Genomic DNA, 24,726 nt, shown 5'->3' on the forward strand with positions numbered 1-24,726 from the left:
ATCGTAATTTATTCGTCCTTGAATTAACTTGAAACCTGGAGGTTTAGATTAAAAAAAATGCATGTCTTTGTATGTATTTAGCCAAAGTAAAAATATACCTGTAAGGATACAAGCCAATACATTCAACCCAAATCACGGTCATTTAAAAACTCGTATTTCCACTTATTTTTCTGGCTTTTATTTTGAAAACAGAGATGAACATGATTCTTTCTTCTTCTTTTTTTGCTTTGAGAACACACACACACACACACACACACACACACACACATACACACACGCACGCACGCGCAGGAGGCGGAGTTTAGCGAGGGACCCACGTAGGTGCCTCAGAGCTGCAACAGCTTCACAGCTCAACTGTTGTGTTGCACCGACGCAAGAAGAAGAAGAAGAAGAAGAAGAAGAAGAAGAAGAAGAAACATGTCTGTTACAATGTAACCGCACGTGTCCGGTAACATTCGTGTTCCCACCGGGAGAACAAAGATGGACCCTGTTGAGAAGAAGAAGAAGTTGTGGCTCCGCGCGCTGCTCTGGTGGTCGCTGCTGCTCGAGCTGGCGTCGGGAGGTAACAACTTTTCTTTTTTAACTTCTTCCCCAATGAAAACAGACTACAGATAAACTCATGTCATGGTGCTTTCAAGGCCGACTTGTTAATCAATATGTTGGATAATATGGACGAGTTTCTTCCAGGTGTTTTGTAGTTTACCGAGGACTCACTTTCCCCTGAAGGCGACATGATTGGTTAGAACGACCACTTCATTGCTCGCTACAAAATATCGTAAATGTAGCTTTTTAATGGCTGACAGTGATTTCCTTCACCTGGAGGCTTCAGTAGATTATTCATGTGTAGTTACATGAGGTTCACAGTTTAAAAAACAAACAGAATTGATCAAATTGTGAATGAACAAATGCTATTTTTTGTTTGTTTAAATTGCTTTTTAGTTTGCTTAAATCTGCATGAGTTGGATGAATAACATGCGTGTTTATCTCGGAGACATGACCTGGGATAATCCGTGCACGCGCACAGGCTCGTACCTTGTCACAGGGAGCAGCGCGCGCATGGGAACAATCAGCACGCTCACATTCAAGTGGAAGACACGGACAGGCGTCGCTGCGTTGAGAGATCTAGGGAGGGCTGGATGCTTTGTCATGAGTCACAGCTTCACATGTATGTTATTTGCATCCATGTGGGCATTCATTAGCCTCTCTGGTTGATTTGATCCCATGCATGTGTCATAACTTCAGCGTATGCATGCAGGCTCTGCCTCCTCCTCGGGGGATAATCAGGAACGATTCCACCATGACTCAGTCTCACCACATACTTTATTGCAAAAATAACTACAGTATAGACATTTGTTTCACCTCAATGCATATATATATATATATATATATATATATATATATATATATATATATATATATATATATATATATATATATATATATATCATATTATATCTCCATGACGAGGCACTTCAGTCAGGCTGCATCCCCGATCTGTTGTGTAGATCTGAACACGCAGGCAGTGACAAGCGCTGGTCTTAGCCCTCAAATTAAATGTAAGCGGGTGTTCGCTAAAAGGTCACTGGCTTTGTTGTTGAATGGACGGTTTGGGAAATTTCACCCCCTCAAGAAAAACCCAAATGTCCCTGACGCACAGAAACGGCCCCTGCAGACATGCAGACTGCAACAACCTCCAAACACCTCCTGTGTGTCTGTGGGTATTGTTTTCTGGTTGTGCACCCTGCTCTTTCATTTACACACCACCCAAAATGTCCATGTTTCAGCATGTGAGCAGCCCAAAAAACACACCCCTCCCCCTAAAAAAAGACCCTCAAATGTTCCTTCCATCTTTTCAAGAATCCAGTAAACTGTGAGGGAAGACCTCTTTATGTTTGTTTTGTCTCTAACCAAACATGACGTTTAATCACAGGGCTTTAACGTCACCGCGCCGACCGGAGAAATACAACCGAGCGTGCACGTCCACCCCTGTGCATCTAAGGGAACAAATGTCATTGCGTTCCTCTTGGCCAGTGCTTTCTCTTCCACAGAGCAGTCAGATGAATGAACATGATGCCTTTATGAGAGAGGACAGTGAGTGCAGGCGGCCTGCCTCTGGGTCAGAGTGAGGATGAGTAACGCTGGATGCTGCTCCTGCGGCCGATCGACACGCTGGTTTCCAGCTGTGTTTAACAGTCGCTAAAGAGCCATTTAAACAAACGGCAGCAACTACCCGATTGTTTCTCTCTCTTTATATAGAGAGAAAGAAATATGTTCGTTATTCCCTAGTTTTTCTCTAAATAAATATATTCTTGCATTTGTATATCCTCCTGGGAACTGAGGGGAAATAGTGTCGCCCAAATTCATATTTTTTTGTGATTTTCTAACTTTTTAGAGTTAAAAAAACATCTTACAATTGAGACTTTTTGAAAATTATTTACATTTTTACAGCATGACCACAGGACCGTTTTCGTGTGAAAAGACAGACAAATATAGAAGATTAAAAAAAGTAACAAATGATGGTTATAGAGTGATATTAAACCAATAATACATTCAACTTGATTATAAAACAAAAATAATTCTTCATCTTTGAATGAATTCTGCGAAATCTTTAAATACTTTGATGTCAATGTACTTGAAAAAGGTTGTAGAGTCATTTTGACAGTCAGGAGATATATATATATATATATATATATATATATATATATATATATATATATATATATATATATATATATTCAAAACTTCGTCCAGCTTGTTAACTTGTCTGCCCTTTACTTGATTATCCAGACACATTTCTGTGTGAATTGGTGCAAAGCAGTGCTGCTTTCTGGGTAACCTAAATGAGCACCAGAGCCGGCGGACGGGAGCGACCATGTGAGAACATGGAGCAACTTCATGAGCCGTTTGACTAGGAATGTGCTTCATGTGCTGGATCACCTAAAGAGTCTGACTCAAAGGACCAGCTCACTTGGTGAGGTATTCATGTTAATCATGAATAGGATGAGGAGTCGGGATCGGAGGGCTGCCGGGGTTAAATCAGTTGAAGGAAAATTAATAACTGTTCAAGCTAAAATATTCACTGGCTACAGCTTCTCAGTTGTTTCTTTGTCCTGTCTGATGTTAAACGTAATGTTGTTTGTTCGGTCAAAACAGGATTGTGGGTGATTGTGTTTGTGTAAAATTACGACTCCTTTTCCACAATTGTATAGATAAACCCATGAGATGTGGCACTTTACCATTCTATGTTGTAACTGGGGCGATATATCAGTCTGGAGGGGCAGATTTGTTTGTCTCAAAGTTACAAAAGATGTATTTTGTAAATGGGCGATGCACGAAGACCGAGTCTGTCTGCACGCAAGAAACATCAGTCAAATCAACCAATTATTTCAAGAAGGGGGAAACCAACCACTCCATCTTCTGCTAATCAGTATTATATCGGTATTTATATATATATATATATATATATATATATATATATATATATATATATATATATATATATATATATATATATATATATATAAAATGCATTTTGACTTTGTAGTGCAAAAGAAGAAAAATAAATATATTTATATAAATGTATAAACAAAAGGTTTTTGTATATATATTTATATAAATATACAAATTATATTTTTAATATATATATATAATATAATTTTAATATATATAATTTTCTTTTTTAATGTGTATATATAAATAAAAAGAAACAGCGTTTACAAAATGCACTTGACTTTGTAGTGCAAAAGAAGAACAATAAATATATTTATATAAATGTATAAACAAAAGGTTTTTGTGTATATATATATATATATATATATATATACATATATATATATAATATAATTTTATATGCACTTTGACTTTGTAGTGCAAAAGAAGAAAAATAAATATATTTAAATTTCTTTATTTAAAAAAGTTATATTTAAAGGTCTGTATGTGTGTGTGTATATATATATTTTTTTTTTATATATTTCTTTATATATATTTAATTTCTATATATATAAATATATATGTTTATTTTATATATATATATATATATATATATACAAATAAATAATTCTATTTTTTTATTTTCTATACTTTTTCTATATATAATTTTCTTCTTTTTTTCTTTTGTGCTTTTTTCTATTTAGCACAGATGTTTGACAGGCGTGAAACTTGACGTGTATTGTCTTCCGTAGAGCTAATCTACGCTGCTCGGTCCGTACCATTGGATTCAATCGAGCCAATTAGTGCATTTAGCCTTTTCAGGAGCAACAACAATGCATTAACTCACATTAACTGTATCCCCCCCCCCCGTTGAGTCACCCTGTTCCATTAGTGGTGCTCTGTTCTCGCCCCGGGTCACCAACCAACCAATGAATCAATCACGTTTCTTCACGAGAGGCCAAAGACGTCCGTTAACCTTCTTTCTTCTTCGTAATATGCGTGGGAGCCGCGTCCGCGAGTGAGCTGCTGGTTTCGGGCACGAGGGCTCGGATGAGAGCGCTTCAGAGCGCGTTAGGCCAGATTACAGGGTTGATGCGAGATGGCTGTGGGGGGAGGGAGGGGGGAGAAACAGCTGGGTCCGTCCGCCACAGTTGTTTCTGCAACACGAGGCGTTGCGGGGACGTCGGGGCCTTTCATGTTCAGGTTGAAGGTTCCTGTCGGGGCAGGACGGGCCCAGACACGTCCCACTTCCCCTCCGGAGCGCCCCCATCCGCATCCTCCGCCTCTGTTGTGGCATTAAAGTCAAATACCTTTAAAGTGTAAAAAAGCTATGTTGTCGGAGCGAGCCACAAAACGAGTAGACGCACTTAAAAAAACCTACAATTCTATTTAGTTTCATCCTAAAAAAGAGGTTCTTACTCTCCAATGTAAAAGCGTTTTCATAATTGCACTCTTGTCGTACTTGAGTGCGTGTAAACTACCACCAACACAGCAGGCCCACCGGGGAGGTGAATCTTACAAGCATTCTTTTAGGTATAATTTGTTTCGGGTGTGTGTGTGTGTTTGTGTGTGTGCGTGCTTCCCGCACACATAGATTCCGCTTATAAAATAGCCTGACTTTTACATCTAAATGTCACATGTTGGGTGATATTAAGAGCACAATGCTTGGCTTGACTCTCTCTGTGTTCCCTGCTACTGTACTTTCTGTTCTGTTTTTTCTAAATCTGCCCCCGCCCCCATCTCCCTACTGTCTCTTTCTCCAGCTTCCTTCTACGGCGACGGCTTTGTGCAGCTCAAGGCGACCGAGTCGTCGGACCGTAACGCGCTGCGCGTCCGCTTCCGAACCTCCAGCGCCGCCGGCCTGCTGTTCCTGGCCGCCGGCCAGACCAGATACTTCCTGCTGGAGCTCCACGCCGGTCGCCTGCAGGTGGGTACATCGGTGGCCGCCGGCGCACGGGCATATATGTTCAAGCACACATGAACGCACACACACACACACTCTAACCGCCTTAAGCGTGGCTCCATCGCCAGTAACGGTGTCAGTCTCTCGACAGAGTAACACAAGCGGACAAGCCTGCCTGCTGTCAGCTGAGTGTTAACTCCATACCAGTCACTTGTCACAGTGGAAACTAGGCGATGTTGAAAGCAGTTTGTCGTGTAGCAGTGGCGTGTTCTTTTTGTGTGACTATACTGTACATGTCCGCCAGGTGATTGGCGACCTCTCTACCGCCTCTCCCAACTCTATAATCTTCTTGATTTACCCGTACTGCTTTTTTTGCACTGTAGTCACTCTATAATATTATGTCATATACAAAAAGATGATTTTATAAATTGAGTAATTGTTACTATTGAAAAAAATACAATGTCCATCACAATTTCTCAGAGCCCAAAATGGCGTCCTCACAGTCCAAAACCCACCTGTGTTGACTTTAGATTAATATAGAACCAAGTAAAGCACCAACTCAGACATGAGGATACATTTTACTCATGTATTAATCGGCTAATCATTTCAGCTCTGATTTAATGGACGAGTATACCGTAAAAGTTGGGTTACAAGCCGCTACTACCTTCGGTGGGTGTCCCCGCTGTAGCAAGCTAGCGCTGCTGATGCTAGCTCTCCGCTGCTGCTAGCTCTCCGCTGCTGCTGCTGCTAGCTCCCCGCTGCTGCTAGCTAGCGCTGCTGTTAGCTCCCCGATGCTCCTAGCTAGCGCTGCTGCTAGCTCCCCGCTGCTGCTAACGCCCCGCTGCTGTTAGCTAGCGCTGCTGTTAGCTAGCGCTGCTGCTAGCTCCCCGATGCTCCTAGCTAGCGCTGCTGCTAGCTCCCCGCTGCTATTGGCTGCGTCCCCTCTGCCCGAGTCGGGCGTCGAGCCGGGGCTGTTTTTTACGGTACTTCTCTTTATATAATGATACATGCTACAGTATAATATGTTTAAAGTACTGCAGTTTTTTTACTCAGAATTTCAAATGTAGCACCTTTTTATCGTTAAAAATACAAGTATATATTCATCTGTCTCTAAAGATAGTATGCAATACACACCTCTGGCAATTTGCTTCTATTTTAATGACAAAATATGTTTACCTCTGGCACAGTCCCAAGGTTTTGGATTGGTGTGTGTCCCAAGTCGGATGCACTATTTTTAGCCCACAACACAAGACTCGCTGGGAGGATTTAAGGGTGAAATACATCTGTCACCTCAAGACTGCTTGGAAAGCATCTTGTGAGCAGCTCTGCCAGGCTAAATCAGCACACAGAATGGATAAAAAAAAAATATGCAGACACTTTCATAATAAACACAAAGTCCTGAGATATGCATTATATCTTTTGTGCATCAAAACTCAAGAAATTCTTTGTGGCAGTTGGTGCAACCGGGAATGAATCATAACTGCGTTGCATTTTTCCTGTGAGCACGAGGGAGGTGAGCTGCTCGTCCCTGTTCCCTGAACTGGCACAGGTCACCAAATGATGTTTTTGTTCGCTCGCACAAGTCCTCCTCGGGCTCGGGGTCTCGTTGCACGTGAGTCAGACACGAGCGTCGCTCCCTGGAAACCCACGCATGCATAGCGGGGACTCGGGAGCAAGCCCCGACAAGCACGTCATCTAAATGCAGCATTAGATTGAGATGGTGACGTGACGCTCTGCGGACACGGCTGCAGGCGTGGAGATGATGGTTGTGTTCCGGCTTTAAATCGCAGACAAAGCTCACTGTTATAACAGCAGGTGACATCAGAGTTTAAGCAGTCTAAATCCTGTGTTTCCCTTTCCAGGTGTCACGGTGACTACACATGGTCATTTAGGTCTTTTAAGCCATGTCTTATGGTTATACACTCATTTATTTCATCTGAAACAATGGACATATTTTTCGATTCTGTGTATTAATTAGTTTGTAATGATGGATAAATATTTATCAAAATATTCTTTTTTTTTTTTTTTTTTTTTTTTTTTTTTTTTTTTTTTTACAATCTTCATAATCAGACCAAACAGTTGAAACCTGCACATGCATGTTTAAACAACAGTCTGCAGCTATGGTAGAGGCGCTGTGAGGCTGTACTCTACTTTTAGCTAAATGCTAACCTCAGCCTTCTAACAAGTTCCCCATAGTAGTTTGGTGCTCGATAACACGATAAGGGATCCCACAAGTAATTCCAATTCATCCTGAGGCGGTCATGAACGTCTACAAAATGTATCGGCAAACCATCCAGTAGTTTGGAAATGTTACGAAGAAATAAAAACAACAACCGCGTGGTGGTGCAAGAGGAAAAGTGAGGGGATCAAGTCAGAAGACGGCGTCGTCTGGGGACCATGAATGTGGGACATAGCAAAAGATATCTATTCATAACTGATTTTGAATAGATTTGCTTCTTAGATCAGAATGTACATGTACCTTTTTATTCATGCATAATTTGTAATCCTGTTTTGTTTCTTCTCTCAGCTGAAACTGGATCTCGGATCGGGGGAGGTGGTGGTACAGTCGGAGAGAGGCACCCAGCTCAACGACCTGGCCTGGCACTCAGTGGAGGTCCGCCATGTGCTGCACAACGTCACTCTGACTGTCGACAAGAACTCTCACACAGATATAAGGATGCCAGGCTCCGATCACAATCTCCACATTTTGGATGGGCTCTACGTCGGAGGCTCGGGAGGCCTGGACAGACTTTACCTCACCAGAGAGATGATCGGCTTCCGAGGCTGCATGGACGAGGTGATCTTCAACAAACACGACTTGTTGTCATCACTGAGGCCGTATACCGGATTCAAGAATGTCCATGAGGTGTCTTTAGGCTGCAGTCCCCAATTCTTTGCCACTGAGGAGGACCCCATCAGCTTCTTCAGCTCCAGGGCTTACGTTTCTCTTCCAACTTGGAACGCCCAGCAGGAAGCGATATTCGAGTGTGTGGTGCACACTTCAGCCAGAGAGGGAATTCTCCTGTACAATTCAGCCAGAGAGGGGGACTTTGTTGCTGTGGAGATTCAGGAAGGTTTGCCGGTGGCCATTGTTGGGAAAGGTGGAACCAAAACCGAGCTTCGATCCCTCACTTTCATCAATGACAGGAAATGGCATTCTGTCAAGTTGCATTTCAGTTCAAAAAGCCTTGAGCTTTCTGTTGATGGAGAGATGGTGAAAAGCAGCATCAGCTCTGGTTCAAAGGGGCTTCAGCTTAAAGGTTATCTTTTTGTTGGAGGAATCGACGACGGCACCAGATCAGAAGTCAGAAAGGTGGGGCTTGTCTCCATGTCAGGAAAGCGTGTCAGAGGAGGTTCCTTTAAAGGATGTGTGAAGAATATCAAAGTCAATGGAGTGAAAACTGGTCTCTCCAACGCAGTAGTCACCAAGGATATCTCAGTTGGTTGTGAGCCAGAGAAAGAACCAGAACCCTCGACCACCGTGAGTCCAACGAGTGCTCCGGTACCCGTCTTTCGCTCGGCGACGCCAACGCCGTCGCTTCACGTGTCCACCCTGGCATGGGGCTTGGACATAAAGCACGGCTCAAATTTTGTGCAGCTCAAAAACCTTGTGGTTCAGGAAGGCGGCCGAGGGTCTCTCGAGGCCAAACACATCAAGGTAGTCTTGGACTTCAAGAAGCTTGGCATTCGTCAGTCTCAGATCATTTTCCGAATTCGGGAGCAACCAATTCGTGGTCAGATCAGGCTTGACGTTGACCAGGACCAAGAGGAGAACACCTTCAGCATGTTGGACCTTTGGCATGGACGAGTGATGTATATCCATGGAGGCTCCGAGGAACCAGATGACTTCTTCATGCTTTCAATGTATTGTAGCAGTAGAAAGCAAGTTCCTGACTATCTAAAAAGCGACAAATTGTACCGCTACAATATTACTGTGACACCCACCAACGATGCACCCGAATTGAGTCTCCCTGAAGGAAATCTCTTTGTCCTGTTGGAGAACTCCAAGAAACGCATCACCACTGACGTCCTGAAAGCCACAGACATTGACAGCAGCGACGCCGACCTAGTCTTCTCCGTGCTAGGGAACCTGAACGCTGATGCAGGATATCTGGAAATCGAAAACAACCCTGGCAAGGCAGTGACCGCATTCTCATATTTAGACTTGGCGGAACTGAAGGTGTTCTATGTTCACGCTGGGGTTCGAAACTCGAGGATAGTTCTTAGAGTTGGCGACGGGGAAAAGGTCAGCAACACGGTGGTCCTGAGGGTCATGGCTGTGGTGCTGGAGTATACGATTGCCAACAACACAGGCCTTGAGATCACTCAAGGAGAGACGGCGATACTCGGTTTAAAGCACCTGGCTGTGCAAACCAATGCTGTGAAACAAGTCGTAGACATCCGGTTTGATATCATTGAACCCCCTCAGTATGGAGAACTCCAGCGGCTTCACTCCAGTGGTGAATGGAGGCCGACCGACTCGTTTTCCCAAAGGCTTCTTGAAAAAGAGCGCCTGCGGTATGTCAGCACCTACCAAGAAATCCAGACCTCCAACGCCACTGATTACTTTAAGAGCAAAGTTAACGTGGCTGCAGGGGCAACCACTGAAATACTCTTCCCAATCACTGTGAAGTGGGTGAAGTACCACCTGGTGAGGAATGTTGTGATTGACTTGGATAAAGTTAGAAAAGTGACACTGGACTCCGAGTGTCTTTTTGCCACGGCTGAAGGCGTGGCCCTCTCGGAGGAAGACACTCATTACCGCGTTCTCACCACGCCAAAGAAAGGAAAACTCCTGCTCGACGCCATGGCCTTGGGCAAGAACTCGACCTTTAGCCAAAAAGATGTGACCGGTCTAAAAGTACATTACGAGCTCGTCGATAGGCCTTACGAAGATACCAGCGACCGGTTCAAATTTCAGCTGGTTTCCAAACACGCTCAGTCGCAATACTATGACTTTCGGTTTTCCATTAAAGCTGACGTCAACAGCGTGTTTATAAGAAATGACGGACTCTCACTACAGGAGGGAGAAAGTAAACTTATCACGAAGAACGACCTGTTCGCAGAGACGTTGAGCACAGAGGACATGTACTACACGGTAATAAGCAGCCCCAAACATGGGAAGCTGGCCCGTATTAGCCAGTCAAACTCCAACGCCAGCTACGACAACATCTTAACCTTCAGTAACCAGGATCTACTGGAGGAGCGGATCATGTACATCCATGATGACAGTGAAACGACGCAAGACGAGTTCACTTTCATAGCGTCAACCGGCCAAGGGTTCAAATCCTCAATCACAGCAGACGATATCGGCTGCAAAGAAGGAGTTTTCAACGTAACTATTCAGCTACTCAACGACCAAAAGCCCGTGCGTATCATTGATAAAGTCTTCCACGTAGTAAGGGACGGACAGAGGATTCTCACTCTAGAGGATCTGCGTTACCACGACGCAGACTCTGATTTTGATGACGGCCAGTTGCTTTACACTCGACGTGGAATCCCGATGGGAGACCTAGTGCTGGTTAACGACACCGCTCATCGGCTGTTCCAGTTTCGACAGAAGGATTTGGAGGAGAAGCGAGTGCTGTTCATTCACAAGGGCGTGAGCGCGGGCCGGTTTGTGCTCTTTGTCTCGGACGGGAAGCATTTCGTATCGAGCCTTTTAGACGTCAGCGCGCACGACCCCTTCCTGAGGGTCGGCAACAGCACCGGCCTGCTGGTTCAGAAGGGCCGGTCCGTCACCTTTTCCACCGGTAATTTTAGCGTCGTGTCCAATTTGGACATCAGAGACGACCACGAGGTCCTCTTCAAGCTGGATGTGGCTCCCAAATACGGGGGACTGTACCGCAGCGGCGAGAAGGTGGAGTCGTTCTCGCGGTCCGACTTCAAGGACGCGCTGATCGCCTACCGGCACGACGGCAGCAAGCATCTTGCGGACTTTTTCAACTTGACGGTGGACGCTAAAGGTCTCCAACTCGCAGCGAGGGTCAACGTGAAGGTTTACCTGGAAAGTCATCAGAGGCCACCCATTGTGCTGCACCACAACATGCTGCTGGTGGAGGAGGGGAAACCAGTGAAGATCAGCGAAACTAAACTAGAGGTGAGCGTTATTTATCATCAACTTTATATTCCAATTATATGATGGCTGTTTTTTGAAGGTCAATACCATCTTTTTTAATTCATATTGCAATGTTTTTAATATCTTTTTATCATTTGTCTACCACAACAATCTACTTTTTGAGTTAATATTTTATTTTATTTATATTATATTTTAATATTTGGTTTCCTTTTTATTATTTAACCAGTTGTCACTATCATTTATGGAAGCCCGTTTCCGCACCAAAAAAAAAAAGATTAAAAAGTCATAATAATGAGATAGAAAGTCGAAATTATGAGATAAAAGCTATTATTATGACTTTTTATCTCATTATTATGCCTTTTTATCTCTTTTCTTTTGTGCGGAAACAGGCTTCCATAATCCTTACTTTTTTTTTACAGAGGCTAATAGTGAAGTTTTTTGTTATTAATAACAATGACATGAATACTTGAAGAATGTGAGTGAAATATTTTATGTTCAGAGCTTCCAAAACCTGATTTCTTAAATAGTATATCATAAAATAAGATAATCCTTTATTAGTCCCGCAGTGGAGAAATTAAAGGATTACAGCAGCATTGCTCATAAGTGAATACAAATCAAGTAACATAAATAAACGGTAATAGAAAACAATAAAAAAAACTGTAAAGAAGAATATTAAATATGCAGACTGAAGTATATAAAAGTACTTCAAAAAACGTATTGCACATGTTGGATATTGCACCAGGTGAATTCAGTTTATTTTGTACAGCCCATTGAGGGGGAACAACATTTGTTAGATAATCTAAACTATAATAAAAGGAAAATATCACACAAATGTTCCAGTGAAAGACCAGTTTTCACTGCTCTGCTTTTTAAGGGTTAGAAACGGACTGCCAACTCACATTGAGACCAAAATGGAAACTAAGCGGTTCTGGCACATGGAGCCTTTCAAATTTCACCAGTGAATATGTTCTCTGATCGCTGCAGGTCACCCACGAGGACAACCTGCCATCTGAGATCGCATTCACAGTCAAGGTGGCCCCGTCTCATGGCTTTCTCCGGCGTTTCGTGGACGCGGAGGGGCGCTACATCGGAACCCAGCGGTCCCCTGTCAGGACGTTTACCCAGGAGGACGTCAACGGCGGGAACATCCAGTACGTGCAGGCGGAGCCCGACAGAGCCAACGACACCTTCGTCCTGGACGCCACCAACGGGGTGACGGACGTCGACGGCATCAGGATGTCCGTCGACATCATCCCACGCCTCATCCCGCTCCGGGTGTCCAATTTCACGCTGAACGAGGGCGCGGCCAAGGCGCTGACCCCGGACGTGCTCAGTGTCACCAACCGCCACTTTTCGGGATTCAACTTCCTGTATAGTCTGACCGAGCCCCCGCAGCACGGACACGTGGAGCACTCCAGGCACGCCGGCGTGGCCATTACCTCCTTCACCAGGAGGCAGGTGAGAGACGCTCACGGTCGCTGCAGAAACATAGTTGATTGCTGGATTAATAATTTGATGTGGTGTTGTTCATGCTGGTGTAACGGTACAACAGGATACTATCTGCTATGACCTTATATTAATGTCATAAAAATAACAGGAATGTACTACAGCGTATTTAAGCACAATTTCACTCAAAACAATTAGCATAATGCAGCATGATAAAAAGACTATTTCAGTCAAACCATTAGTTATAATGCACCGTGATAAAATACTATTCCACTTAAAGCAATTTAGTTATAATGCCTAAAGAGAAAATGAAAAGAACTTAGAATGAAAAGTACTTAGAAAAGCAAAGAAAAGAGAAGAACTCGTACTTTACATAACCCAATCCTCAACACTGGTAACGAATACTATTAAAGCTATTTTACAGGCATTTATTTTCTCATTCGACCCAAGTGTACAAGCATTTGGAACATAACATAAAATAATCCTTTATTACGCCCACAGAGGAGACATTTGCAGGATTACAGCAGCATAGTAGTAATAATAATAGTAATATAATAATAATATTTTTTTATTTTCAAATGCACTTTTCTTTCAAAAGAAACTCAGAGTGCCACAGAGTCAATAATATAGTAAAACATAGTTAAAGCAACCCCTAATAAAAAAATCGTTAACATTTTTTTTATAATTAAAAATCTAATTAATTAGTGGACCGTGCAAACGAACAAATAAGAGACATGGGTAGAACAAAACAAATAAAAACAAGTATAATAGTTACGTAATCACACAGTAAATATATAATAAATAAGTACAAAATATTGCACAGTGGATTAATCCTAAATGCATTTTTAATTAAATGATGTATAGCAATATTAAGAACGAGACTGTTTTTTTTTTTTTATTATTGTGGAAAGTAACCTCTGCATTTTATTGTCATGTCCGCTACCAATGAGTTTATTTTTTGGGTCTTGCTGTGATTGTTTGTCACGTTTGTGCTCCTAATTAATTTCTAAGATTGTACAAAGCTAAGAGTCACAAATCTACAAATGTAGTGTCTTATTGGGATTCTCCCGAATAATTTCCACTGTTGTTGTTTTTAATCAGGTGGAGCACGAATTCATTTACTACGTCCACGACGGCAGCGAAACCTCAGCCGACTGCTTCTCCGTGTCGGCCAATGACACGAGCCTGAGGAAGCAGAGCGCGGCCCAGACGGTGCACGTCCAGGTCTCAGCTGTCAACGACGAGCCGCCTGTTATTACCGCCAACCGGGTCCTCAGGGTGAGTCGGCACTGCTGCTCTGTATTTATAACTTACTGTCAGACCATTTCCATGTGGGCAGCGCTGCAAGTTGCCATGGGATTAGGGAAAGTATGTTTGCTATGCGGAGGAGGGTCCAGGGAGGCCGGCAGCACAGAACAGACATCTCAGGGTTCTTGGGATTTCGTAGGAAGGCGCTAAGGTGTTCAGCTTTCAAACAAAAGCCATCCCACTATATTAAAATACAATTAAAACAAAAGCACTGCCTCTTTCTCTGGGTCGGCTGCATGTGGAGGGAAGAGGCAGCTGCTGTAGAGTGGGTTGACTGGAAGTGAATTCAAAGGCTTCTTATGAATGCAAAAGAGTTTAGATCGAATGTGGGGGGAAGAGAGAAAAACCCCACAGGCACAACGCAGACAGAAGGGGGAAAATATGTCGCTTGCGTTTAGTCCATTTCACATGAGCGCCATGATGGGCTGGAAATAGAGAACGCTGTGACCACGGCGTCCTCAGCGCCGCCCGGTTATCTCTGTTATTCAATACTTTAAACTATTTATCAGACACCTCCATCTGCACTACTCTGTTGTCTTTTTTATATTTATCTTGTTTACTGTATATATGTACAATGAGAGCTACGTGAAACCGGAGTCAAATTCCATGTATGTGTAAACACACGGCAAATAAATCTGATTCTGAAATGTGTTTACTCCGATTTTAATTAGACAGGAGGAACTTGTGCTGACTTCAGCTTTAGTAGCGGGAGTTGGAGAGAGAGAGAGAGAGAGAGAGAGGGAGAGAGGGAGAGGGAGAGAGGGAGAGGGAGAGGGAGAGGGAGAGAGAGAGAGAGGGAGAGAGAGGGAGAGAGAGAGAGAGAGAGAGAGAGAGAGAGAGAGAGAGGGAGAGAGGGAGAGAGAGAGAGAGAGAGAGAGAGAGAGAGAGAGAGAGAGAGGGAGAGAGGGAGAGAGGGAGGGAGAGAGAGAGGGAGAGAGAGAGAGAGAGAGAGAGAGAGAGAGAGAGGCTGAAGTATAGGTCTCCATTGTCTGTGCAGCTTTGCCCCAAATGCCTCGAATTCCTCTGCAATCCTGCGACTCGGAGAACAGCGACTTTGAAAAAATTCCCCTCAGGAAGCCGGGTGAATGAAAGTCGTTTTACTATTGGAACTCTGGATATATATATTTAAAAAAAGGGGTAGCTTTTCATGATCTCATTATTACAGTCATTATGTCCCTGGATGTCAGGTGAAAGGTCTGGCTTTTGTCCACAAGGTGGCGCTCTGCCACTGCACTTGAGGAACTGTTTTCCAGAGGAAAGTGTCCTCAGTCACAGATTCATTCCTCCTGTAATCATTCATCAGAGCGCTGGCTTTGGAACAGCTTTGATGTTTGTTTGAAGGAAGAAGAAAAAAAGGAAAAGGTTTGTCTTTTACGTGTTATGTGAGATTGGTAAACGCTGAATTAAACCCCAAGATTAAATATGATCTAGTGTGGAATGAATACATCCTCAAAAACCAACAAATAACCCGGTGCAAAGTTTGAAGTTTTTTAGAGAATGGAACGTGACACAATGACAGCAGTGTGCTGGTTTCCTGAGGGAACTGAACGTCACAGTGGGAGTAAAGTGGGAGTAAAGTAGGAGTAAAGCTGTGAGCGGAGCCTCCTGGAAGGTACAATATAGTGTTTATTTGATGTGACCTTCTGACAACCGGACGGGAGCTTAAAGGGATGGTTGGATGGGGTACGTACCTACAGGAGAGTTTGGAGCAACGCAAAGTCCCGCCCGCTGTGGACAGGGGGCGCCAGCGAGACGTATTTTAGTCTCCTCAAAAAGAACAATCTATCGGTTTAAGTGTACGCTATACTCTCTAGAAGGCTGCATGGTGCAAATTTTTTTTTTTTCGAGGCTCCAGTGGATCTGGTGAGTCACTGACGCTGTTCCCCAGACTTCCTGTTAAACAGGGATTATCAGCAGTGCAGTCATTTCCCGCTAGACACACACACACACACACACACACACACACACACACACACACACACACACACACACACACACACACACACACGGCAAGTCTCCTCTCGCAGGAGGAGTTATGCTGTGGATGTGATGTGTGCGGTGGCCCCCTGTGGTCGGTGTGTGTGTGTGTGTGTGGGGGGGGGGGGGGCGGGGGTTAGGTGCTAATTGGAAAAAGAACCCATGAGCTTCTGTTCCAGTCCAGTGAGCAACACTTACAGCCATGAGAGAGTCCGCCGAGCCTCTAATTTGTGGCGTTTTCGGGTCATTTTGTGGACGTTTCGGCTCCATTGTCAGCTGACACTTCGTGGTTCTTAAAGGTAAACTCATAGATGCTCCACTGCGTCACATTCCTGCAGCCGTTTTCTTCTTTCGTATTCTGTTGTCGCTGACATTTCTCACATGAACAAGTTAACCTCTGTGTAACGCAGAGATGCTACTGTGACAAACCTGCCGATAGAAGAGCCTCTTCACCCTCAATGCTCGCCTCCACTGCGGCGTCTTAACCTGCGCGAGGGACGGCGGCGCGTTACGCAAGAGTTTGCTCCGGCCCGGAGGGGCTCCTCCTCCTCTCGTTGCCAGGCGTCTGCACGGTCCGGTGGCGTCGCGTTAGCTCCTCTGTTGCTTCGCGTTAGCTCGGGAACGCGTGAGTCTGTGTTCACGGCCCGCACGGCTATGTTTAGTCCCGGGATGTCCCCCGTTTGAGGACCGCCTCGGTTTTGGGGGATTATTTTTGGAGCGGCGCCGAGTGCAGAGCGGACAACGAAGGGAGGGAGGCGCATGTGGAACAGCGGGACTCGGACCCCCGGGCATCCTGGGGTCCCTCGTCTGTGATGGCGATGGATGACGTGTTCTTTGCTCCGGATAATCATGTGTGATGCTGTTGAATTAGGGGGATTTCTTCAAGACTGGCATCCACAGATGGGAAAACAACAACAACAACAACAACAACTTTAATATTCCAAGTCGTTTCCCTCATTTTATAACAAAATATGACAGCATTTCATTCCATCTCTCAAAATAAATGCCAAACTGGCATTTGGCTGTCAAATCCTGTTAGAACACACACACACACACATATACATATATATATATATATATATATATATATATATATATATATATATATACATACATACATACATACATACATACATACATACATACACACACACACACAAAAACACCCCCACATACACACAAACCTACAAACACACACATATAAACGTACACACACACACACACTCTGATAACACATGTCCTGTTCCAGGTGTGGGTGTCCTCGATGACGGAGATCAGGCCGGAGGACCTGGCGGCGCAGGACCTGGACACGCCCCCAGCGGCGCTGCTCTTCATGGTGACTCCGCCCAGCAACGGACACCTGGCCCTGAAGAGCGCCCCCATGAGGCCGGCGCTCAACTTCACCCAGCAGCTCATCGACCAGGGGCAGCTGCTGTTTGTCCACAAAGGTAACGCTCCGGCTTCATCAACTCCTGTCGTAGGATCACTTCCCAACACTGGAGAAGCCAGGAAAGAGTACTTATTTATTTAAAATAAGAAAAGCCAGAAATGTTGTCTTTTCATTTTTTTATTTGCATATACGGAAATCATACAAACAGACAACAGAAGTGAAACGGGGGAGATTAAGAGCCATTGGCGTATACAGTGGTCCTCCCCCCAAGAAGAAGACATTTTTTAAGAAACAAGTAACACATGTTGACATTGTGGGAAAGAAAGTATTTTTATTTTTTATATTGAGACATTGAGTTCATCACTCACTGTCCTCAATACAACCTGTAATGAATTGCTTCAACAATGATGGGCATCTTTTTTTATTCTCCATCATGCTTTGGATTTAATGCCTCTAAAAAAAACACATTACATCATGTCTGTTTTTAGATTCCAGACATCATGTTGTTGTTGTTCCTCCATGCGTCCACTAGAGGGTGCTGTTGACGGTTCCCCCGACAGTTTGAGTTGCTCTCTCCTATTTATATAAATGAATATATTTATTTATTTGTTTGCATAAACCACAACCAAAGTGAAACTATCTGCTCACAAAACTAACTGCAGCAGACAGAATCCAAGTCCTTTTAGAGTAGACAGCCTTTACATATTATTATTATTATTATTATTATAATATATATTTTTGTTGGTTTCATTGCATTTCCAGGTGCCATGTCTGGGGGATTCAACTTCCAAGCCAACGACGGCGTGAACTTCACTCCCCGGCAGATCTTCAGCATCACCGCCAGATCCCTCGTTCTGAGTTTGGAGAGAAACCGTCCGCTCAAGGTGTTTCCAGGTGAATCCCAGTAGAGTCTGGGCGTTGAGGGGTGAAGACGAGTGGGAGTACTGGGATTTTAAAGTACGTATTTCCTCTTTTCTCGCCTCTGTTGTCGGCCCTCTGAAGAGTTCTCTCAGCGTCTTGATCGTCTGCTGCACGTATTCCTTCGGTTGAATGAGTCAGCACTTTTTCCGACAGCAGAGGCGTTGCTTCGCCCGAACTTTCCCGCGTGGTTTCCATGAGACGTATGCCGGCGGTGTGGGTCGTAAAGCTGGGAGGAGACGGATGGCAGCGAGCGGCCAGCTGGCGCGCTCTGCTGAGCTTCCCAGCCACGGGGGGAGTGGGTACTTGAAAAGCCGTCTGTCTGAGGCCGGTTTGTGCTTTGTGCCAGGCGGGGCACAGAGAGAGAGAGAGAGAGAGAGGGGGCGGACGTTCACGGACAATGAAGGGTTTTTGATGGGCGACGTGAAACCCCATCAACTCATGTTTGTCTTCTTCCTAGTTTTAATGCAATGTATTGTGACACGGCCACGGTGGGAGTGTTTAGAGAGCTGAAGGGATGACGTGTTTTTCTAGGCCAAACCAGAGAAGTCGGCATCGCACTGGTTCCCTCGACGAGAAGCCAATGGAGGTTTTCCCATTTGATTTTGGATTCTTGCAGAAAAATGGGGCAAACGACGGATGATTGTGATGATGTTCACAAGTTTTGTTCAGCAAATTTGAACACAAATGAACACCACTTTGGTGATATTTGAAGGGAGAATGTAGTCGGCAGAAGTGTGTGTGTGTGTGTGTGTGTGTGTGTGTGTGTGTGTGTGTGTGTGTGTGTATATATATATATATATATATATATATATATATATATATATATATATATATATATAAAATCCTCTTTTTCAGGCCGCATACAGCTCCAACAACCTTCACCGTTAAAGGGACAGTTCACCCCGAAATCCAAAACTACGTGTTTTTCCTCCCTGTGGCGCTACTCATCAGTCCAGATAGTTTTGGTGTGAGTTGCCTAGATTTGGAGATACCAGCCTGAGACGTGCCGGCCTTCTCTCCTGCGGTGCTCAAAGCGCCAAAAAAAAATAAATACATTAGACAAAACTGAAGATAATCCACACACCTTGGTGCCGATATCGCCACCCAAACTATCTAGACTGGTAAAACGCACTACAGGTCAGAGGAAACGCATGTATGATTTTTGGGGTGGACTGTCCCTTTAAGGTGGACAGCCTTGTTTTAAAGTCTGTGAGGCGCTCCAGCTGCTGCTGTCGAGCTCATTTCTCTCGGCACACATTAATAACTAAAAGCGGCTCCAGAAAATCCTGATATTTGAAAAGCGAGGGAGACGTGTGGCCCCTCCCTCCCTCACGGGGGAGCAGCAGGCCTCTGGGATCGGGACGCACACTTTCACACTCAAAGAGGAGCCTTGATGCTGTGCATTGTGTTCTACATTGCACACTGAAAAGCTGCGTAAATGTCTAACAATGTAGCGAAAAGCCGTCTTGTGCAGATTCCGAGCGAGGCAGGTTTTCATTGTAAAGAGGCGGGAAAACCCGTCTCTCTCCGGAGGGAACCGTCCTCTGAGAGACGGATAGGACCGACGTGCGATAAACACATTCCACTGGGCTTTGACCCTCTTTCCTCCTTATCATTGCCTGCCATCATTTATCAGCAGTCTTTTTTGTCTTCTTCGGATCCTCACAACCTTCCCTGCGGAGACGGATCTTTTGGAAGTGTGCGTGGTTCATCTTGGTTCATCGTCGTCGCACATGAGAGAAGCGCTCTGCTCCTGCGACGGGGCTGATCCACTTTTAAGTTCTCGTTTGGGTTTTTTATGCAACGCCCCGCAGTGCAGTCGGACGGGGCTGTAAAAAAAATAAAAACCCTATGAAGTCTGCCGCGCAGCTTTAATTTGACACATCAAAGGACTCTCGGCGGCCCAACGCGCCGCTTGTTTTTGCATCATTCAGTGTTAAATAGATGGGAAACGCTGTTGGAGTCGGTGGCGTGACTCACAACACTGGAAGCAGCCGCACAAGAGTTTTTAACAGTGTGGTGACGGCTAAAAAACTTCTATATATACTATACTTCTGTATTCTCTGCAGGTATAGTTTCATGATTGATTACCCAATCCACTTCACCTGTAACTCCCGTGATTCCTTTTCCCTCCAGGCACTTCCACTCCAATCACAAATGAGGGTTTGCGAGCGGTGACCAATGACATCAGCAACACCTCGACCCGAGTCATCACCTTCAGCGTGATCCGGCATCCCAAACTGGGGCGGCTGGTGGCGAGGCAGCCGGATAACTCCACGGTGGACGTCTCCAGTTTCACACAAGACATGGTGAGTGGAAAAAGACTGGAGGTCTTACACAAGAATATATAATAAAAAAAACAATGGATGTGTACCAGTATAAATATTCCTCCCTTCATGTGGAAGGTTTCCAGGGTATTAATAATAGATATTCTGCTTCCTCATTCAGGAAATAGCCTTTGTGCTTCTTTGGCTTTTACGTAATCGATTATTTCTTATGGATTAGGATCCGAAACAGTTGAAGCTGTGACGCATCATGCACTTTATTTACTGCTGAGCAAAGCACATTTCAATCTTGCACGTATCGCGGTAATGTCTCCCACAGTGGGGAAGGGTTATTTAGGCCACTGAGCTGTTTATACAGTTGATTAAACCATCGGTTCACTTTCGGGGAGGGCATGTTTGTGCAAAAAATTTGTTGATGTGAATTTATTTTTGGATGGCGGTTCGCCCTGAGGTTCCCTGTTGTTGTTTTTTCAACAAATTAGGTGGACAGGAAAGAGGTTGTGTACATTCAAACCCCCGTCGAGTCCGTGGGCTGGGAAGCGATGGACTCCGTGACCTTCTCGGTGGCGTCGCCGCCTTCTTCTCTGGACAGCCAGACCTTCAGAATCGACATTTCCTATGAGAATACAGGACCTGAACACAACACGGTCCTGCTTGCAAACACAGGTATGAACCACAGTAAAGCAGGGTTATGAAATTCATGCTGGTTGTTGAGACATTTCACTCAAAACTACAAATGTCAACCTCATGGTGGTACTAGAGGTAAAGTCATGACAATCGCCAAAGTTGTCACTGACGGGCTGACGTTGTTGAATCAGAAATGTAGGAAACATTTAGTAGCCGTAGGTGTTCACCGAGAAACTTTACCTCCATACTAGTACAGAGACGAGACAAAGCTATGTGTATGAACCACATGGTACAAACAATAACGCCCATATGATGTTATTTTGTGTGCTACAACGTTAGCTTGGCCGAGCAACACTCAATCCGAGCGCCATTAAGATCTTGCGGAAACAAATATTCAGACTTTTTACAAATCGGTATGCTCGTTTAGTTATTTTGGCATCCCTTTTATTTATTTGTTTATTTTTGGGTTCATTACAGCCACGGAGTAACAGTAAATTCGCGGAGAGCCTGTGGGTGATGTAATGAACCCAGACAAGGCGGCATTTAGTTTCCCGGTATATCTGGGACTTCCACAACATGCACAAAGCAGCATTACTGGTTATTACTTCCATGGTTGGTGCTAGAAATACATTTGCAAAGTAAGAAAGGCGTCATTGGTCACCCCACCGTACGGCCCTGTTGCGATCCCATCACAAGCTGTTCTCTTAAAATGTCAACAATGTTATCCCTTGTGATTAAAGAAATGTTTGCTTGATGCTAGGCGCTGAGGTGGCGGAAGGGGAGAGTGTCGTCATTGACGAATCCAAGCTGGATGCCACCAACCTGCTGTCCAAGCTGCCGACGCCTCAGCGGAGCTCCAATGAGGTCTGGTTCCAGGTGGCGTCGCTGCCTCGGCACGGCGTCATCGTGGTCGGAGAGAGAAACCTCACCAAGGAGAAACCCAACTTCTCCCAGTTCATTGTGAACAAGTACGGTATCACCTACAAGCACGACAACTCGGAGACAACTCACGATTCTTTTGTGTTCGGTGCGTGGCTGAATCCTAAAGGCAAAACTGCGAAGCGCCCTCAGGACGACATGGATGTCGTTGAAGAGCGTTTCAACATCACAATCACGCCCGTGAATGACCAGCCGCCTTTGCTGAAAACCAAAGCACCAAGTCTGAGGGTGGTACAAGGGGACATGGTAGCTCTCGGGCCTGAGCAGCTCAGAGTTGAGGACTTGGACAATCCTCCCGAGGACATTCAGTTCTCTGTGATCAGCAAGCCAAACAACGGTTACCTAGCTCTGGGAGGAAGTTTGGATGAGTCGATAGTGGCCTTCACCCAAGCCCAAATCAATAACGGGAGCGTCTATTTCATCCATGATGGAAGCTCTGTCTCGGGGGTGTTCTACTTCAGCGTCACGGACGGCCATCATAAACCCATATATAAACTCTTCAACCTAGAAGTGACCGAAATCACCATTTCTCTGGTCAACTACACCGGATTGACTCTGGAGCAAGGCAAGACGTCAGCGGCGCTGACCCAAGACAGCCTTTCCGCCGAGACCAATGGGAAGAACATCACCATCCGCTACCAGGTTACAAGGCCTCCCAAGTTTGGCAAACTTTTGAAGGACAACCGAGAGGCAGCGCAGTTTGAACAGGAGGATCTGCAGGCTGGAAGGGTGTCCTACCACATGATCTCCCTCACCTCTGCAGAGGACAGCTTTGAGTTCACTGCCTTCACTTCAGAGGCAAATGTGACCGGCCAAATGTTTAACATAACCGTCAGACCCTTGGTCCAGGTCGGGAAAGGTCTGAGGATTCCCAATGGGATTGCAGTCAAACTCGACACCAGATTCCTCAATGCCTCCGAACTGGCCAATATCAGTGATAGTGACCCTGTATTTGAGATGATCTCCCATCCAAAGTACGGGAAGGTGGTTCGGACGAAACTTCACAAGTCCAGGAAAGTTGTACCAGTCGAGACGTTCACCTTTCAGGATCTGATGCAGGGGAAGGTAGCCTTGGCGCTGAATGCCAACATGACCGGAGTCCAGGAGCTGAACGACTCGCTGGTGTTTGTACTGAAAGCTCAGAACGTCCAACCTGCGATGGGAGAGGTCCACTTTACAGTCGTGCCATACGATCCGGCGCTTTCCCCGACCACGGAGAGCCCTGTCCCGACCACGTCACCCGTTCCTCAGACGCCGATCCAGGCGTCCAGAAACGGAAGTGCTTCGCCGGTCCCGTCCACCGTTTTCCTCTCCACCCAGCAACCGAGCAAAAACCACCAAAAGTTCAAGGCACGCAACCGCTGGGGGAACACCAACAGAACGAGCATTTTCAGCACGACGCTTGGGAAACCAACGCGTGGCCCTGAGGACTTTCCCTTCAGGAACACACCCGTACGCGTTGAGTCATACCCTCAAAAAACGTCCAGCCCGCTCCTGGTTATCCTACCGCTGCTCGCCCTGCTGCTGCTCATCGTCATCTTTGTAGTCCTGGTTGTCTTCCTCCGGCACCACAGACGGAGGAAGCAGAACACCGCCGCGCCACACGAGCCACCTTCCGTAAGCGTTGCGTCCTACCTGGGTCAACCCCAGAGGAGCACGGCGGTTCCCACTGTGACCGTCACGCCGTTGAACCCCAGCTGCCCAGGTAGCCCCGCTTTTGACCGGTCACTGCTGCACAATCAGGCCTCGGTGTACGACACCATTGACTCAAACACGTTCATAAATTCTTGGAGTAACAGCTCACCGGCGTCATCTTCCCAAATTATTCGAACCGCCACCCCCACGCTGCAGACGAACCAGTACTGGGTATGATCGTCCATGATCCCAATGTGTGCTGGACATGTACTTAGAGGAGGCTGCCACGAACCAGCTTAAAGCTGCATTAATCAATACTTTGTTATTTGCTTCAGTATTAATTCAAGTGTCATGTGTAATGTTTCACTTGAAGTGACAAAATCTATTATCATAACACGAAACATTTAGCGAACTAAAGACCAGGATTTCTTGTGAAGAGCTGGAGGGCTAAGCCAGAGCCAATGGGATGATGCCGCTCGCTCTGCGTCTGCTGGATGAACAACAAGGCAATCGTTTGCTTGAAACTTTAAAAATACCAACTTTATAAAGGCTGTGTTAGCTTGTCTTCATGCTCTTCTGCCCCCTAGTGGTTAATAATGGATTGATTTGCAGCTTTAAGGATGGAGACGGTGAAAAACCACCTCGGCACGTTATTCAGCATCTGCTTTTGTATTTTAATTAATCACTATTGAGTCATCATTGTGGTAAATCATAACCTATGTCCAGTGCCTGATGTATGTTTCATCACTCACACTTGTTATCTGGTCCTCTTGCACGTCAAAGTCTC

The 24,726-nt window shown here is 45.2% G+C and overlaps 1 protein-coding gene across 1 annotated transcript; it reads left to right on the top strand.

Annotated features, from left to right (window-relative positions):
- Positions 1-344: 344 nt before the first annotated feature.
- On the top strand, positions 345-24,176 carry cspg4ba (chondroitin sulfate proteoglycan 4ba; the record flags this gene model as incomplete). Its single annotated transcript, XM_079222016.1, has 10 exons — positions 345-562; positions 5,193-5,356; positions 7,860-11,432; positions 12,396-12,869; positions 13,959-14,135; positions 17,392-17,590; positions 18,295-18,426; positions 20,590-20,762; positions 21,221-21,404; positions 22,126-24,176. Exons 1-10 carry the CDS (start codon positions 481-483, stop codon positions 24,174-24,176), a joined length of 7,209 nt encoding a protein of 2,402 aa, XP_079078142.1. The 5' UTR covers positions 345-480.
- Positions 24,177-24,726: the final 550 nt, after the last annotated feature.

Source organism: Taurulus bubalis (genome assembly GCF_910589615.1).
Source record: "Taurulus bubalis genome assembly, chromosome: 8".
Taxonomy (NCBI): domain Eukaryota; kingdom Metazoa; phylum Chordata; class Actinopteri; order Perciformes; family Cottidae; genus Taurulus; species Taurulus bubalis.